At 36.7% G+C, this 17,022-nt stretch overlaps 2 protein-coding genes across 7 annotated transcripts in view; one reads left to right on the forward strand and one right to left on the reverse strand.

Annotated features, from left to right (window-relative positions):
- Nucleotides 1-1,263: 1,263 nt before the first annotated feature.
- odr4 (odr-4 GPCR localization factor homolog) lies at nt 1,264-12,834 on the reverse strand. Of its 4 annotated transcripts, none has more exons than XM_047368096.1 (14): nt 12,718-12,834; nt 12,218-12,317; nt 10,985-11,098; nt 10,697-10,789; nt 8,661-8,767; nt 8,548-8,584; nt 7,347-7,490; nt 7,172-7,267; nt 6,284-6,328; nt 5,068-5,187; nt 4,894-4,996; nt 3,252-3,455; nt 2,066-2,119; nt 1,264-1,723 (listed from the first exon to the last, which is right to left on the reverse strand). In XM_047368096.1, the coding sequence occupies exons 2-14, from the start codon at nt 12,314-12,316 to the stop codon at nt 1,653-1,655; spliced, it is 1,287 nt and encodes a 428-aa protein (XP_047224052.1). In that variant the 5' UTR covers nt 12,317; nt 12,718-12,834; the 3' UTR covers nt 1,264-1,652. The 4 variants fall into 4 exon arrangements, with proteins under 4 accessions (XP_047224052.1, XP_047224049.1, XP_047224050.1 ...); XM_047368093.1 differs by having other exon boundaries at nt 6,284-6,331; XM_047368094.1 differs by having other exon boundaries at nt 7,172-7,270.
- A 308-nt stretch (nt 12,835-13,142) lies between these two features.
- The window catches only part of tpra (translocated promoter region a, nuclear basket protein), a 35,807-nt gene continuing 31,927 nt past the window's right edge, over nt 13,143-17,022 (forward strand). For 2 of the 3 annotated variants that reach the window (XM_047368146.1, XM_047368149.1), the window contains exons 1-9: nt 13,144-13,399; nt 14,207-14,311; nt 14,563-14,627; nt 15,243-15,333; nt 15,506-15,609; nt 15,931-16,095; nt 16,270-16,362; nt 16,655-16,735; nt 16,880-16,967. In XM_047368146.1, the coding sequence (XP_047224102.1) occupies nt 13,249-13,399; nt 14,207-14,311; nt 14,563-14,627; nt 15,243-15,333; nt 15,506-15,609; nt 15,931-16,095; nt 16,270-16,362; nt 16,655-16,735; nt 16,880-16,967 (943 nt within the window). In that variant the 5' untranslated portion in view covers nt 13,144-13,248. Of the gene's footprint in view, nt 13,400-14,206; nt 14,312-14,562; nt 14,628-15,242; nt 15,334-15,505; nt 15,610-15,930; nt 16,096-16,269; nt 16,363-16,654; nt 16,736-16,879; nt 16,968-17,022 lie in introns of all 3 variants that reach the window. The other variant, XM_047368148.1, reaches the window with a different exon arrangement.

Genomic DNA, 17,022 nt, shown 5'->3' on the forward strand with positions numbered 1-17,022 from the left:
GATGCAAGTCTTTTGGACATGTCTCTAGCAGGTGTGGACTTTGACTGGGCCACTCTTAACACAAGAACATCCTTTGATCTAAACCAGTTTATTGTAGTTTAGGGTCGTTGTCCTGCAGGAAAGTGGATGTCCCCCTCAGTCTCAAGGTCTTTGTTCCATGTATCTTCCGATAATTTCGGATTTTTGGTCCCTGCTGAAGAAAAGCATCCCCACAGAATGATGCTGCCACCGCCATGTTTCACCCTGATATTGGTGTGTTTAGGGTGATGTACGGTGCCCAAAAGGTTCATGTTTGGTCACAGAGCAACTTTTTCTATATGATTGGTGTGTCCCTTATTGATGTAAATGATGGGTGCTCAGAGAGATGTCTAAAGCTTAGGGTATCTTTTATAACCTACTTGTGCTTGAAACATCTCCACAGTTTTATCTCTGACTTGTCTGCTGTGGTCCTTGATGCTTTAACAATGTTCTCTAACAAACCTCTGAGGCCTTTACAGAAGAGCTGGATTTAATTTGAGGTTAAATCACACACAAGTGGACTCTATTTACTTAAGGTGACTTCTGAAGACAAGTGGATGCTTTGGATTTCATTTAGAGGTATTGAGAAGGGGATGAATATAATTGCATGCTGTAGATCTGTACTAGTAAAAGAAAGAAAGAAAGATACCCCTTTATCATTGTGTTAACCTGGCTTGAATATTGGGTGTTTATCTTCCCATCTACCCTTTAGCCAGTATCTGACTATGTGTCTTCATGCTATGGGTTCAAGCTGCACTGGAAGGTGTTGTTGGAGCTGATGATATTTTCCCAGTACCATGCTCCTTCATACACCTACAGTAATAATGATGTGAAAGGAGGACTTAAGCTGTGGGAGTAACAATCCAATATAAATGTAACTTACACAATGACATCTTTGGATGTAAAGTCAAATATTTCCATTTGTGTGGACACGCACTTAATCCTGTTTCCTTCTTTTTAGCTGATTTTTATTTAAAAGAATCCTTTCCATTTCCAGTAAACGTGTGAATTACTTGTGTCTTTAATTAGAAAGGATGTTATCAAAGAAATACCTGCCTTCAGTACGGTATTTGGCCCTACAGACAATAGTATTTTAAATAATCAGATATTATTTTTTAGCATTTTTAGTTTCCCACCAAAGCATAATAACAGTGATAGATGGTAAGTGACACTTCTTGAGGTTCTGAAAAACGCATTTTATGCAGCAAAGTGAAAAGTTACAGGATACAAATACAAGAATCTCTGTTAATATTTAGTCTTATTTAATACCCTTTGAGAAGACAAAAACACTCATTATACCATACCATACAACTCAAAATGTGGCTTGTTTTGAAATATTTTATACCAAACAACACATTTGTTCCCAAATATGATCCTAATGGTAGATTTTCTGTTTAGGTGATTCTTAAGGCATGTTTCTTTGATAGCTTGTCAACATTATTCAACGTGTCATGTATTGCCAAAAAACATTTGACAAAAACTGTTAAACACATTAATTAAGGTCTGACTGCCTGGTTACTGCTGGGTAGAGTCACTAAGTCCTTTAGGAAACCCCTTATTTGAAACTCTTTTACTGATTTAGTCAGACATTTTGCAGAAGTGTTTAACACTTAATTAGTAGTTCATTTTATGCCTCAAACGTCACTGAGATACAGCATCGATGCAGCTGAGGCCAGCAGAACGACAACAGTAGCCATGGCAACACCTAAGCAAGGAGAAAAGGTATTTTGAAATCTTAATTCAGCAGTTAATTTCTAAAACAAATTAAACGGTTAGATTAGTTGGATTTTCAATTTTTATTGTTGCATAGAGTTATAGTAAACAGGTTAAATCTGATATTGGGTGCATTTGACTAAAATAAAAATAAATAAAACCACACTTGTTACCTTTGTCTCATTTAAAAATAAAGATGATGTAAAACATTTAAGTGTGACAAAAAAGTAAAAACTGAAGAAATCTGCAGGGGGGACAAATATGTTCTCATAGCACTGCATATATATAACCTGATTAAGCTGCTGCATGTCTACCGCAGGCAGAAGTGTCTCACCAATGTAGTTGTTCCTCTCGGGATCCAGCGGCTCAGCCGTTTCCGTCGATGCTTCTTGAAACACACAAATAAAATCTAATGAATCAACCACACATCGCATGTCACACCTGCTTTTGTAGCAAGGTTGTTCAAAGCGTGCAATGAGAGAAATTTATTACATCCACTGCAACAATTTTGGATCAAACTCATGTTGAAACAAACAATTTGAGCAAACTTTATCAGAGAGTAATACTGAACAGCAAAACAGTAATGAATGCTCAGTTTGAGGGATTTACGGTGGCCCAGAGGTGTCAGGTCAAATACAAAAGCCGCAACACAAATACAAGAGCCACAACGGAAATATAAAACCACAACAGAAGTCATTCAACAGCAGTATTATTTAGTGTCCTTATTTTCTTGTTATACACTGTGTATTCATATGAAATTTTGTAAATCTTAAGCATAAGATTAGGGAAACTGGATTTTCTGTTTCAAAAACCGAGAACAGATGGCGTTAATCTATAGATATGTTACTGCACTGCAGTCAAGTGAGCCGACAGTTAGAAATACGCGGTCACGCCAGCCGACGCTAGCTCTCTCTTAAAGATTAACGTCGCGCATACAAGGTGCATTACGGTAGTGGAGCAGAAAGGACCAGATCCTGGCAACGGTTGAGAATATAAGAGGAAAACAGAAAAGTAACCTTCAGAACATTTATATTAATTACATTTTTACAACATCACATAAATGTTTTATGTAAAAAAAATTATATTTAATAATTTTACTGTACATCTTTGGAGAAATAACGGGTCAAAGTATTTACTAATGCTCAACCAGTATATGCTTTTGTCCCAATTTCAGAATTTTATTTCTTCAAAACCACGAGAGATGACAACACAGTCTCTTCAGATTATAGTAAAGGGTCATCTATACTATAACCACAATTAAGAGCAAAAATAGCATATTTCTGACTGTCGGCTCACTTGACCGCAGTTGTAACTGCGTAAGTTAACTTACGCAACAAAGTCACTGTGTTTGCAATTTTCTAGGCTAGGTGCTTTTTTTAACCATCTGTAGTCATTACACAGTAAGTATAACTAAAAGGCAGCATGGTGATTGTCTTTGAGCTTCCTGACATGAATATATGCCAAAGAGATAAAAAAGAAAGGCCCTCTTGACAAGATCACATCACTGTATTGTTTAGTACCTGCTGAAGCCTCGCTCTCTATGACTTCAGCAATCATTTCCTGTGTGGCGTCCAAGTCTTCTTCAGCTGCGTCAATGTCCAACATCTCCTTAAACCTGTCTGTCATTTCTGACAACCCCTCGTCTCTAAACTGGTAGTCACACACACTCAGTGGGCTAGTTGGTTTCACTGGGCAGAAGACACGATGAGGGGGGAAGAACTGTTCTGAAACACACAGAGAAGAGCAGGATATTTAATTAAGCTAAACCATGTGAAGCTCTTTTATATACCTCACTTTTATTTTCATGCTTTTGTGATTTAATTTTTTTTTAAGGTAATTATTATGGGTTTTTGACCCTGTTGCACAGGAAATCTTCCCGTCAACAGGCAGGAAATATTGGAAGGGAGAGTAGCAAACGTCCTGCAAGTTAGCAGTTATGCCACAACATAAAAGTATTAAGTTCTGATGCATCTGTAGGTGCTTGTGGTTGGTCATATAAATGTGCAGGTTAGGTAATATAAGCAGCAGATAACAGCTGGGTTAAAGTCAGAGTAAAGACAGTGTGTATTCTTTATGTGTATTTGGGTGGTTGAGATCACAGGAGGCACAAAAATCGAGCTGACAGCTGACATTTGTAGTAAACATAACAACAGACTAGTGACCACACAGATTCTAGACCTGCAAAATAATTATTTAAATAACTTTGCTATAAATTTTAATAACAATATCAGTTACAATTATCTCATATTTTCTTGATCCTTTTCTATCTTTATCATCGCACAATGTTTCCACCAACCTCTGTGAGCCACGAAGAACGCTGCTGTGGCTGGTGGAGCTGCAGCAAACGATGACGACAAAGATAAAAATGATCATCTTCAGAACTTTAACTTGTACAAATTTGCTTATATTTCTGTTTGGATTTGATTTAGGTCCAACTGGTTTTCATGCATATGCATATTTATTATCACCAAGTGTGACAATGATGTAAAACAGAAAAACTGCAAATGACATGGTGTTCTATAGGTGAGCAACTATATCTAAGGGAGTTTGGTTGATTTTACAGAAAAGTCTAGCTCGGGGCTTTAGGTTTTGCTAAGCAAAGAAAGCCACAATGATGAAAGCTTTTGGCTCAGGTTAGCAGTTTCTGGCTGCAACTCTACAGCGCCTTCTCTGGCGCCAAGAAAACACATTTCCTTAATGTTGATGTTTCAATATCTCCAGATAACTTTATTCATGTTTAATCCCTGGTTTATAAACCTGCTGTACACCAAGTGTTATTTTATTGCTGATATAAAATCTTTGAAATTTAAAGAGGGACTATAAAAATGTCAGTAAAATGTGTTTGTAATGATGATTACACAGAAATATTTAGCTAAGATTTGCGAAGAATTACCCCACATCAGTCCTTTAAAATCCAACAAGACAGGCTGGGAAAACTCAGGGTAATTTCCTGGGGTGTTCAATGGCAATTTCTTTTAAAAAAAAAGGTAGTTGGTCTTTTTCAAGCTGAGGGGGAAGCCTATTTGTTAGAACCATAAATTCTACTGGATTTGCTGAAATCAGGTAATCCTGAACCCTGTCACAACCCTGACCCCAAATCAAGAAGAATATAACTGACAAGCCAAACTAACTGAAACAGCCAAGCACAGCTTGCGTCCGTACCCGTCTGTCTTCCGCCCTTGTTCTCTTCATTGTGTGTCTGCAGGTCCTCCAGCAGCATCTGGACTCTGGTGGCCACCGTAGAAACGATATCTCTTTTCAGCAGCTGGTTACAACAAAATCTTTGTTGATAACTTGACAAATTCTTTAAAGTGATGCGTTTGTGAAAAGCGTCACCTTCTCAGCCAGTTTAGCTTTCGGTTTGTTGCTATGTAAGAAAGCTCTGCTGTGGATCGCTCCTCTGATCGACACACAGCCTCCGCATCCCTGGACCACATCTGGTACCATCAGCTTATTCTACAACACAGAGGACGTTCAGGTATTCCTAAATGATCACATAATATTTTACATGGATACTTCAGTTTACTCTAAACACAAGAGTTTTGCAAAGTACAGCAGTGTAGACTTCTGAATGTTAGCCGCATTTGCTACCATCCCTGGTAAATATGTAAAACTGTAACAAATGTGTAATTTTTTAATTGCAGCGGCATAATTTTCACAATAATAATTTAGGAAAATACAACCTCTAAATTGAGTCCAAAGATTAAATTAATAAATAAGTGCTTCTTTGAAAAATCATTGGTGCAACAGTTACTTTTACCCCTAAAAAATCCCTATAAAATAAATGTAAATGCTGCTTTTTTTGGGAGACATGCCAGAAAATAAAGCCTGTTCTGTAATACCATCACAAATCTTAAGGTTTATTAGTTTGGCAAACCTGGGCTTTGGTCGAATGTGACTAAGATTGAGCTATTTGGCAACAAACACTCCACACACATTTGGTTTGAAACAAAGGATGAATTTAATGAAAAGCAACTCATGCCCACTGTTGAGTATGGTGGAGGAGTTGTGATGATGTGGGCCTGTTTTTACTTTCAAACACCCTGCAAATCTCATTAAAGCACATGAGATCATGAACTCTTTGTAATACTAGGAGATATGGACTAAAAATCTGGTGGAGTCGGACTAAAAACTGAGAATGAGTTGTTATTAAATCTTTCAGAGGGTTACTATGGAGATCAGACGCGAGGAGCCGGGACTCTGGATGATTTGTAGATGTTGTGCAAAGAGGAATGGTCAAAGATCCATCTCTCCTAACCATGCGAAGAAGACTAAGAGTTATTTTGTAGACAAAAGAAGGCTGTAAAATCTATTGACAGCTAGGGTGCCAATATTTATCTGAACCAGTAATTTTAAAAATATAGTAGTTTAAAAACTATAATTTTCTAAATCTGGGATTTTTTTCCACCAATTAATAAATGTACTCAGTTTAAAGGTGGAATTTTTAGAGGGAGATTAATCTACATTAATAAAAGCTACCATTATAATAAGGCTTTTTACACATCTCTACCAGGGGTGCCACCAAATGTTGGTACCACTGTGTATCTCTTACCGGTGTGATGAGCAGCTGAGCTGTGTAGGTCTGTCTCACATTCTTCTTCTAGAGGGAAACAACGCATATAAGAAACATACTCCTCACTTTTACACATAATCTGACTTTATACATCCTCCATAAACCTAGAGATAGAAAAACAAGAGTTAAATTTTTAAACTTCATTAAGAACTGCAATACACAGGCTGACCTAATTTGACCAAAGAGGGGAAAAAACTCAGTAAAAAATGGAGTCAACTTACAAACCCACACATTTTAAAGCTCTTATTGCAGAATATGGCCCCAACAAATTTTTACATTTTAGAAGCACAGATAAACACACTTAATACTACACAACTGTTTTTCTTCACTATAACAACATCTAAATCATAAAAAGGTACGACAAAAACCCTCACAATCCATAGGTAGAAAAAACTGAAACAAAAAACCAGCATGCACCAAAATAAGTTAAAGTGTCTCACATTTCTATTAAGATCAATTAACTCAATGCTGAAAGTTGCTAAAAAGGTTTGTTTGGTGGGTTAATTTTTCTTGGTGGGGGTTAATTTATAATTCTCAGAAGATCATAAAACAGGTGGACCTTAATTGTTAACAGCCTCTTATTTTAGTTTGGTGGATAAGTCAGTTTTTTTTACACTGTCTTCTGTAAAACTGGGTATAAACAGGCATTAAAATAGAGTTTTTTAAACAAACATAAAGGTTTAAACCATGGAGAACGCTTCAGGTATTTGAGCTGAAAGTTTAATCAGACTGATTGCAGAAGTCATCTTGAATGTTTTAGTGTAGAGAATCAGCATTAAATCTATCTCCAAATAAATAAATAAATAAAATCTGTTCCTAGTATCCCGTGTGTCTGGATTTATTTAGTGATGGTGTTCATGTTTATACCGCCTGTCCTGTTTTGATCTCTGACTCCTCCGGCAGCTTCTTTCCATCAATGAGGCAAACTCCTCTCTCGACCTGCTGTGCCCAAACTTTCAACTCCTCCTGAAACAAACAAAAAACAGTTCCACTCAAGCCACTATATAAAACATTTTAGGGTTCAGAGTGGGTGTTTTTTAACCTTAAGATAATCATCCATGTTTCTTGTGCAGGTTGTGTTGTCTGTGAGCGGAACCACCAGGTCTATACTCAGCCAACAGGACACCGTAGCCCAGGAAGAGCACACACCTGACTGGTACTTCCAGTCTGCGGGTTTGGCAACACTCTGAAACGGACAGAAAAAACCCCCCAAATCTGACCACAATTTAAATTAAGCTTCTGAACAGCCACAAACACAACTGCAACATACGTCTCAGATACTAGAAATAAAACACAGCAATATAGCAATAATACAAATTCTGTACCCTGCATTGAATTTAAACTGAACTAAAACTATAAAAAGTAGTGGATGAAAAGCTTTTTCACCATGCCTTAGTGTTGCTGAAATGAAAGTGTCCATTTAACCAATAATCATTTAGTGAATGACCCGATTAGTGTAGAGAATAGAGTCGGGAGAACAAATACTTGATAAACTGCCGATTTTGCAGGTTTTCCCATTTGCAAAGCATGCAGAAGTCTTTCATTTTTATCATAGATACTCTTCAACTGTGAGTGACGGAATCTAAAACAAAAATCCAGAAAATCAAATTGTGGGATTTTTAAGTAATTAATTAGCATTTTATTGCATGACAAGTATTTGGTACAGTCCAAAACACAGCATTTAATTCAGGTTGGGGTCCAAACATCAACCGATATTTATTTTTTAGCTGTTTTGGTGTATATTGGCTGTGACTGGCTAGTTGGCCACAATTACTAAGTTTGTTTCGAGGAGCCAAACTGAGGCTTTGAAACCCAAGAACAAGCACAAACTGTCAAGCACGGTGGTGGTACCATCATGCTGAGTGTCTGTTTCACTGTCAGTGGTGCACAAAGTGGATCGAATAATGAATAAAGAGGACTACATCCAACCACAAAACAACAGTTAGATGCTTAAATCTGGGTGATCAAAGAGGAAAAGATCCCAAAACACATTGCAACTAGATCTGGATTTGGATAAACCAAGCTAACATTTAGCTTTTGGGTTTGCCCCGACCTTTGTAGAAAAAGGTCCATGCCACAAAACCACCCAATCTGGATGAGTTCCACCACGTCTGATAATAATTCAAATTTCACGGCAGAATTGTGCCAGGTCTTTATAGAAACATACACATTTAAACGCACTGGATTAATTTTAACAACCGTAGATGAAAGCTGCTGCAGCTCAAAACAAAAAACAAACAAACCTTGGGATCTTTAACGTCAAAGGTTCTGCAGACAGTTCTGAGGGGAGAGGTTAAAGAAAACTCCCACACAGTGTGAGGTGGAGAAAACATCACGGCTATGGGAAAAAGGATACTTTCTGGTTTTGGGGTTGACGTGCAGCGTGACGCAGTCTGTTACATCATCTTCAGCTGGCATCCAGAGCTGCTCCGAGGAGATCAGGTCCTCCACTGAAAACACCAACTATGCCAACAAACATACACTCAGACTTAGAAAACCCTGATGTCCCAGTTTCCTTGTTCCTTGTATTTCGCAGAAGTAGTGCTTCCTTACCTGACCCTATGAACCAAGTTTTGCAATGAGTGCACCGGGCTGATTATTGTTGTTACTGTATAGGCTCTGCTGCATTTATTAGAACCCAATAAGGTCCAGATGTGACTAGAGAAGGTTCTTGTTAGGTCGAGCCCAGGGTGACCTAACAAGTAAGAATTGTTAAACAACCAACAATCAATCGGCCAATTTTCCCAAGATTGACTCTAACTGATGGTGAGCTAGACCAATACTGAAAAATCTGATTTTTCTTTCCCCATTCGTTAATGAATCAAAACTAAGAACATTTGCCATTTTCAGTCTATAGAGGCATCAAACAACAGCATGAGCTTTTTTGATGTATTTTAATAAAACGTAGAAAAACCTGTATTGGCCCACAAAGGTCGGATCGGTGCAGCTCTAATTGTTAGCCCCAAAATTCGGCTCATTGGGTCAGATGTCTGGGTTTTTTTTAACACCAAGAAAAAAACACACCACAGCAAAACTACTAAGACACCTTTGTTAAGGATTATAGTGATGTGAAATAGACCAACTACATCTCAAACTCCAAAATTCTTACACTGAATAAGATCCATAGAAAAATAAACAGCAAATAAACATTTTTAATAATTAAAATAACTCCATATAACAGGATGATTCACAATTACCTAAAAAAAATGGTGACTGTAGAAATTTTACAATATACAAAACTAAAAACAACCAAAGTTAGGAAAAGTTTACAACTCCTTAATAATATATATTAAATTCTTCAGGCAGTTTTATGTTTAGATATTTTATGCCTAGGCATACAAAAACTAAATTAATAAATATGCTTCTAAATTCTTGTCTAAACATGCTGGTGCATAGGGCTGTGAAAAATGTTTGCCCCTTACAGATTTCTTTTTTTGTCAACATTAAATGATTCAGATCATGAAACTAAAATTACTATTTGACAAAAAGCAGCTTACAACTGATGATTTCATTTACTAAGGGACAAAAGTTATCCAGACCATCCTGGCCCTGCGTGGAAAAACTAATAGGCCCTAAGCCTGAAAACAGCCTATTTTACATCACCGTAAAGAAATCTCAGCCCATTCTTCTTTGAGCAATTGCTTTAATTCAGCAACACTCAGGTTATTAGGGGGTTGAACAGTCTGTTTTTGATCATACAACAGTATCTCAATTGAATTCAAGCCTAGACTTTGAATAGGCCCCTCCAAAGATAACATTACATTACATAACCTAAATAATAACATATTGCTTTAGAAATTGTGCGAACTACAACTACCGACACAATAAAATTGCTTTAACCCAAAATGTCCAAACATTGTTTGAAAAAACAAAAAAAAAAACAGGCAACAACTCTAATCTAGGGAGTGTTTAGCTTTTGATAGTATTTAGATTGTAATTTATTTTCCATAGCTTTTGAATATACGCACTAATAAGATTCTGCCTATTAATATGGAGCAAATAGCAAAATACTGTGTAATGACTGAATTCAGTAAGGTACACAGTACATAAAAAACAGATTCTGTCTAAATCCAAACATCCTGACAAGGCAAACGTGAGTGGTCCTTAAATAATTTATGATGATTTTTCTTTTATTTAATTTAATCAGCCACAACTGGTCCACTGGTTTCAGAAAAGACTTTTAAAAAACAGCTTTTTATAAAGATAAGAATAAAATAGTTTTTAGTTTTTAGTGTGTAAAAGCCTTGGCCATGTTAGGGAATAGATGCAGTGAAAAGTGTAAAATAAGCTTGACTTCAGGTAATTAGCATGACGCTGATAATTACAGGTTTCTAAAGTTTCCCATTTCACGTTCTTTTCACTCTTTTTTATGTTTGCACGATGTCCCTTTACCTGTCGGAGTGTGGTTAGAGTGTCCTTGGCATCGCTCTCACTGATTATAAAAACTCCCAACACAGACAGGCCTCCAGGCAGCATCCTGGATACCTGGAAACCATCAGCAAATGTTTGCTGTTTAAAACCTGCAACACTGGCAAATATTCAGGCAGACTTCTTAAGATTGCATATTGTAATACCCCTGAAACTGAATTACATTTTATAAAATTATTAAACCCTCATCATCCAAAAGATTTTTGAAACATGTACAAGTACAAGGGCTGAGTCTAGATCAATTTAACCTACCTGTCGCGCGTGCTCAGACACCCACTCTTTGTCCACTGATTTCTCAGCATCAGCAGACTCATCCTTTTGGGGTGTCCTCGTTGCCATGACAACAAAATCCCTTTGGACCGAACTCTGAAACATTCAGTACTTAATATGCCTTGATATCATTTCTCAACACACACGACATGCTCACAAATCAATGAACTATGTCAATAATCAAAAAATTATTTCAATCATTTTAAACCACAAATCTTTAATGTATACAGGTCAGGGTCTCTGAAACTGAAACTTTTAAACCTGTATTTATTAATTATTATTTATTGTATTTTTTTGTACCAAATGATGTATTCGGTATAATGAACCTTCTTTTTTTATCGTGAACAAAAGCTGGATTTGACAATCACTTACAGTGCCTTGCAAAAATATTTATACCCCTTAAAGATTTATATTTTCTCACATTACAACCACAAATTTCAATGTATTTTATATGATTTTAGGTGATACATTAACAAAAATAAGTACACAAATGTCCACAAAAACGCAAATGTTTACAAAAACAAATTCTGAATTTATGGTCAGCCCTTTGTCTTTACTCAGATACCCTTAAATAAAATTCAGTGCCACCAATTACCTTCACATGTCACCTAATTAGTAAATAGAGTCCTCTATATGTAATAAACTTTATAAAGACAAGTTTTCTGTGAAGGCCTCAGTGGTTTCTTAGAAAGTATAATTGAACAAACAGCATCATGAAGATCAAGGAACACACCAAAAAGGTCAGAGATAGTGCTGGGTTTAAGTTAGGTTTACAGTTTACTTGGTTAGAGGTTCACCTTCCAGCAGGACAACAACTCTAAACATAAAGCCAGAGCAACAAAGGAATGGTTTAGATCAAAGCAAATGCCATGTGTTAGAATGGCCCAGTCAAAGTAAATATAGAATTACAATTATGTGGCGAGACTTTAAAATAGCTTTTCACATTTAAACATTTATTTCTGAATTGTGTAAAGCGGGTTGGGACATACCCCAACAGACTTGCTAAAAGTAAGGTTGTTCTACTAACTAATGACTCAGTGGGCTTGCACACCAAATATAAAATACCATGTAAACATTTTTCCCTATTCTACAAATGCACACAACATTGTGTTGATCCACCCCATAAAATACATTGCAGTTTGTGGTTGTGACGCAGCAAAATGAAAGGGGTATGAATACTTTTGTAGGACAATATATCCAAATGCAAAGACCCACCTGTCCAATAAGCAGACCTGTGACTGGATCTGCTACCTGTGAACATATTTTGGACAGATATCCCTCCACAGCATCTTCAACAATATAGCTACGACCCATACTGCGAAACAAAGAAAAGTACGAGTTAAATAAAATAATGAACCTTAATGTGTGTCAGTGGGTTTGCAGTGGGAAACAGCTCTGGGAAAGACAGACACATGTGGAAAACTTTAAGACCACTGGAACGGGCAAATAAAGACAAAAGTTTAATTTTGAAATAAAAGCCAGCCGCTAGTCACTGAATCTCATGTAATCGGAGCAGTAATTAACTCTAACAAAACTCAAACTAATCGTTCATTAAAAACTCGGCTGTGTATATTACTAGCTAGCCGGTTGTGGCTTGCTAAATGTGCATAAAATGATTTTGCCAGATTAAAAATAAGCCACAGGTTGAAGTTCAAGGAATTTCACATAAGTACAGAAAATACCTCATATGGTTAAACCGCGGAATATTTACAAACCTGAAAGCTGAAAACTAATAATCAGCTCTGTCAGCAGGTTGTGGTTCGTCAGCAAAGCAAAAAAAGGGGAAAAAAACTACAACATCAACACTTCGTTCAGTGACGTATATCCGTCGCACATTTATATCGTAATGAATGTTTCATGGTAAATTTTTCAAGCCAGATCTAAAATTTGAATAGCACTTCCATGTATTTTTCAAAATAAGACTCAGACTCTCTGCTTCATCATACATGAGTGATGTGGTTATGTACCTAAAAATTCATATTTTAAACCATAAATAAGTTCGTTAAAATACATAAATGTTGATGTCACTATATATGCTGATTATTGACAGTAAAGAACATCCATGGCAAACAGAGACGTTTTATTTTGAAAGACCAAATTCAATATCCTGTATTATCCGTGGACGTAGCTTGATGCTTTCCCCGTTCGCACTCTTCGGTCTTAGTGGTAGAGTGCGCTTCAGGTTTGCACTTAAGGACTTTCGCGTCCACTTACGTTTATTGGTTTTTGGGGAGGGGTTGTCGGAGATGGCGGTCGTCTTGCTGCAGGCCCTCGAGCGGACGGAGTTGAACAAACTCCCGAAAGGTGTTCAGAACAAGTTGGAGAAGTTTGTAACGGACCTGCAGAATGCTAACGAGGCGTTGAAGACGCAGCATGAGCGGTTCAAAGCAGACAGCGGTTGGTAACATCAGCTTAGCCATTATTTTGTCTTCACTGCTGTTCGTGGTAAATAAACTAGAGAGGCTGTGAAAAACTTCCCAATGCCGAAAAAAATGTAATTTCAAACTAATGTCGTGTTTGGTCCTCTTTCAGCTAAAACTATGCTCCCGTGTTAGCTACAGTGTCATGCTAAAGCTAGCTTCGGCGGAAGAAACTGATGCCAGCAGACTTTAAACAAGACATTCTAATAACACTGATGCTCAGTAACATTCTGTTTAAATGCCGAAATAATGCTGAATATTTAAAAAAACGCATTTTAATCTTTAATACTACATTCATATATTTGCTTTAAAAGGAGATCTAATCATTCAAAAGTGAGGTTTTGTCTTCATTCATAGTTTAAACCCTCTTTGTCATCAGTTAACCTTTAGTTATCCTACAGTTTTTAACAGCTATGGTTTTTAAAAATGTTAAACATGTAAATAACCAAGCTCGTTTGTCATTAAAGTAGACGTTTTATTTGTTATTCATTCCCTTGAAGCTGGACTGCACACTCAACACCCTGCACACTATCTTCACACACAGTGAAGTGGGAAAAAGTGTCAGTTTTTGTTAAAACGTTTAAGAAATTTTATGTCGATGGTTTATTACGGTCAACATCATCAACTGTGACGAAAACAGCCATGTAAAAGTTTCTCACAAAACCTCTCAAATGTAGAGTTATTATTATTTTAAGTAATTTAAACATGATTGTATCTGAGACTCATTCACTTTGATTATTTCTTTTTGTATCCCTCAAACCTGCTGGATGTTTTGTTTCTACAGAGCAACAATATTTTGATGTTGAGAAGAGACTGACAGAGAGCCAAGAACAGATCCTTTCTGCCACAAAAGACCTGCAGATCCTGAAAGAGGAGAATAAAAAACTAAGTGAGTTCACATGTGTTTCTTATATAACCGGTAAATCTGTAGTTTAGACTTTGATGAGCATTGTAAAATAAAAGTAAAGAAAATGTGGCCCATGTACTTTTCTTTTTAGTCTGCCCACTTAATTTATTAAGATAATTAAATTAAAATGTATTCAAATTTTAATTAGAAATCAAACTTTTGCTTTGTCTTTCTTTTCCTTTTTTACATTTTTTTCCTGAGCCTTGTTTATCTGAATGTTTCTCTCTGTGCAGGTGAAGAACTGAGCACTCTGAAGGGAATAGAGGGTGAGACCAGTGAAGATAAACAACCACAACAGGTAAAGAAAAAACAAACAAAATAAATGAAAAGTTCTGCTACCTAATATTGTTACCAATCCCCCTGGTTGGTTACTGGTTGTCTACTTTTGCTAGATATGACAGATCTGCACTCGTATGATTTAGCGTTACATTGTCTGATCTTGAGCACATTATATTATTATAGGATACATTCTAACCTTTATTTTAATGATCCTTTATGAACTTTTTGACAATGTAGATGAATTATTAGAAGAATGCATTTTATTTTAAACAAGAAACTAGTTTAATTAAAGCCAAATGTCCAGTGAAATAAATTCAGTTTATAGATGATGTGGGTCCATTTTCTTAGGCTTCATTATGCAATTTAAGTCAAATACAGTCATTCTTGGTCAGTTAATGGTGACACTTGAGCTTACTTCAGATATTTGACTTTAGTCAGAAAACAGTTTTTTGTAACTTCATTTCACCTCCTAATCGCACTTCAGTGTGAACAAATAGGCTTGTGTTAAACATATTCTTTGAGTTTTTTAGGTCAATAAAAGTCATTCATAATTTTAGCTTTAATCATTGACATATAACAACAAATGAGATGTATCATTATTGTTAGATTACTTCATCTGTGTTTTTCTATGCAGCAAACCAAGGCAAAGTATGAAATTGAGGCGGAGAAGAGAGAGCTGGCGAGACTGCTGGAGAAGAGAACGCAGGAGGTGGAGAACCTGACGGGTAACATTACCATTAAGTTCTCATTGAAATATTACAGGGCTGCTAAACTGAATACACAATGTGCTAATGCTGTTTGTTTTCCATCATGTTTTAGAGATGTCACCTTTTTGTTCATAGCTGCAAAAGAGCTGGCTTATTATTTTTCTTATTTGTGGCATTTGTGTTTTTACAGAGGACATGAAACGTTTGAATGAGAAGCTGACGGACACCAACAAAGTAAAGGTGGAGCTCCAGCTAAAGCTGGATGAGATACAGTCATCTGCAGCCTCAGTGCAGGTACAAGTCTGATTGTGTTTGAGTCCCAACGGCTCATTAACCAAAGGACTCCCTCACATTTCGTCATGTTACAGCCACAAACTTCAATATGTTTTATGGGGATTTTATGACATGCATAAAGAATTAGGCAAATTTGAAACCTGTGTAGTATTTTTCTTCCCGTTTGTCTTTAGGCACTACTTCGTGTTGGTCTATGACACAAAATCCACACAAAATACATTTGAGAAGATTTAAGGGGTGTGAATGTTTTTACAAGGCACTGTGCAAAGCCAAAGAGGCTGTTTTTTTCTTCTAATAAATAATACATCACTGTAATCGCAGTACCGAGAGAAACGAATGGAGCAGGAGAAAGAGCTGTTGGAGAAGAAAATTGAGTGGTTAACGGCAGAGCTGTCGACAAAAACCGAGGAGTTACTGAGCACCAACAGAGAGAAGGGCAAAGAGATCCTGGAGCTGCAGGGCAGTCTGGAGAGCAGCAACGAGCAGGTGACAAAAAACTAAACACAAACCCTGGGATAAAAATACAGATATAAACTTGGCTTCTATGTTAGGGTTGTTTTTTTGTTTTGTTTGTTTTTTTTTGGCTTATACGTCATCATATAGAGGTTATATTCTGTTCAGTCCTCAGTGTTTATGTCTTATATTATCTCTCTTCAACAGGTGAGCAGGCTGGAGTGTCAGCTCACCTCTCTGAAGGAACTCAGTGACAGCCAGAGTAAAAGAGCCGAGGACCTCAATAACAAACTGAAGCAGGTAATGTAACAACTTAGTGTTTTAGACTAATTTCCTAGAAAATGCCTAGATATACAGATAACACTTAATGTTATTTTTAAAGTAACAAAAAAAAAAAAAAATTCCAAAAGCAACAACATTGACTAAATAGACAAAAACCTTTCATCTACCTCAGTTAATCTGAAGATGAAAAGGTATTTCTATGTACTTTACATTAATTAAAATAACTGTTTGATAGAAATGTTCATACATTGTTTTGTCTTAAAAATTTCTGGTGTTTTTATTTTTTATTTTTTACTATTTGTCCCTCAAGGCAAAGGATGAACAGTTTGCTATGGAGGAGAAATACCGCATTGAGCTCAACGCCCATGTCAAGCTGTCATCACTCTATAAGGTCGGAATCACTTACAGGTTCTTAAAGCTCTTGGTTATTGAGCTAATTAATACAAAGAGTTATTTATTATTTCATAAGACACAATATCTTCACTTTTTTATGCCCCGATTGAAGTTGGGATGTAAAACCCTTTCCCTCCTGTAGGGTGCAGCAACTGAGATGGAGAAGAAGAACCAGGAGCTGAGCAGAGCAGTGGAAGAGCTCAGCAAGCTGGTTAAAGAGACAGGAGAAGGTGGGAGTGTTTTTGCTATAGTTTCCATGAACCATGCATCACCGATGCCCTGTAA

The sequence above is a fragment of the Girardinichthys multiradiatus genome, chromosome 6, assembly GCF_021462225.1.
Source record: "Girardinichthys multiradiatus isolate DD_20200921_A chromosome 6, DD_fGirMul_XY1, whole genome shotgun sequence".
In the NCBI taxonomy this organism is placed as follows: domain Eukaryota; kingdom Metazoa; phylum Chordata; class Actinopteri; order Cyprinodontiformes; family Goodeidae; genus Girardinichthys; species Girardinichthys multiradiatus.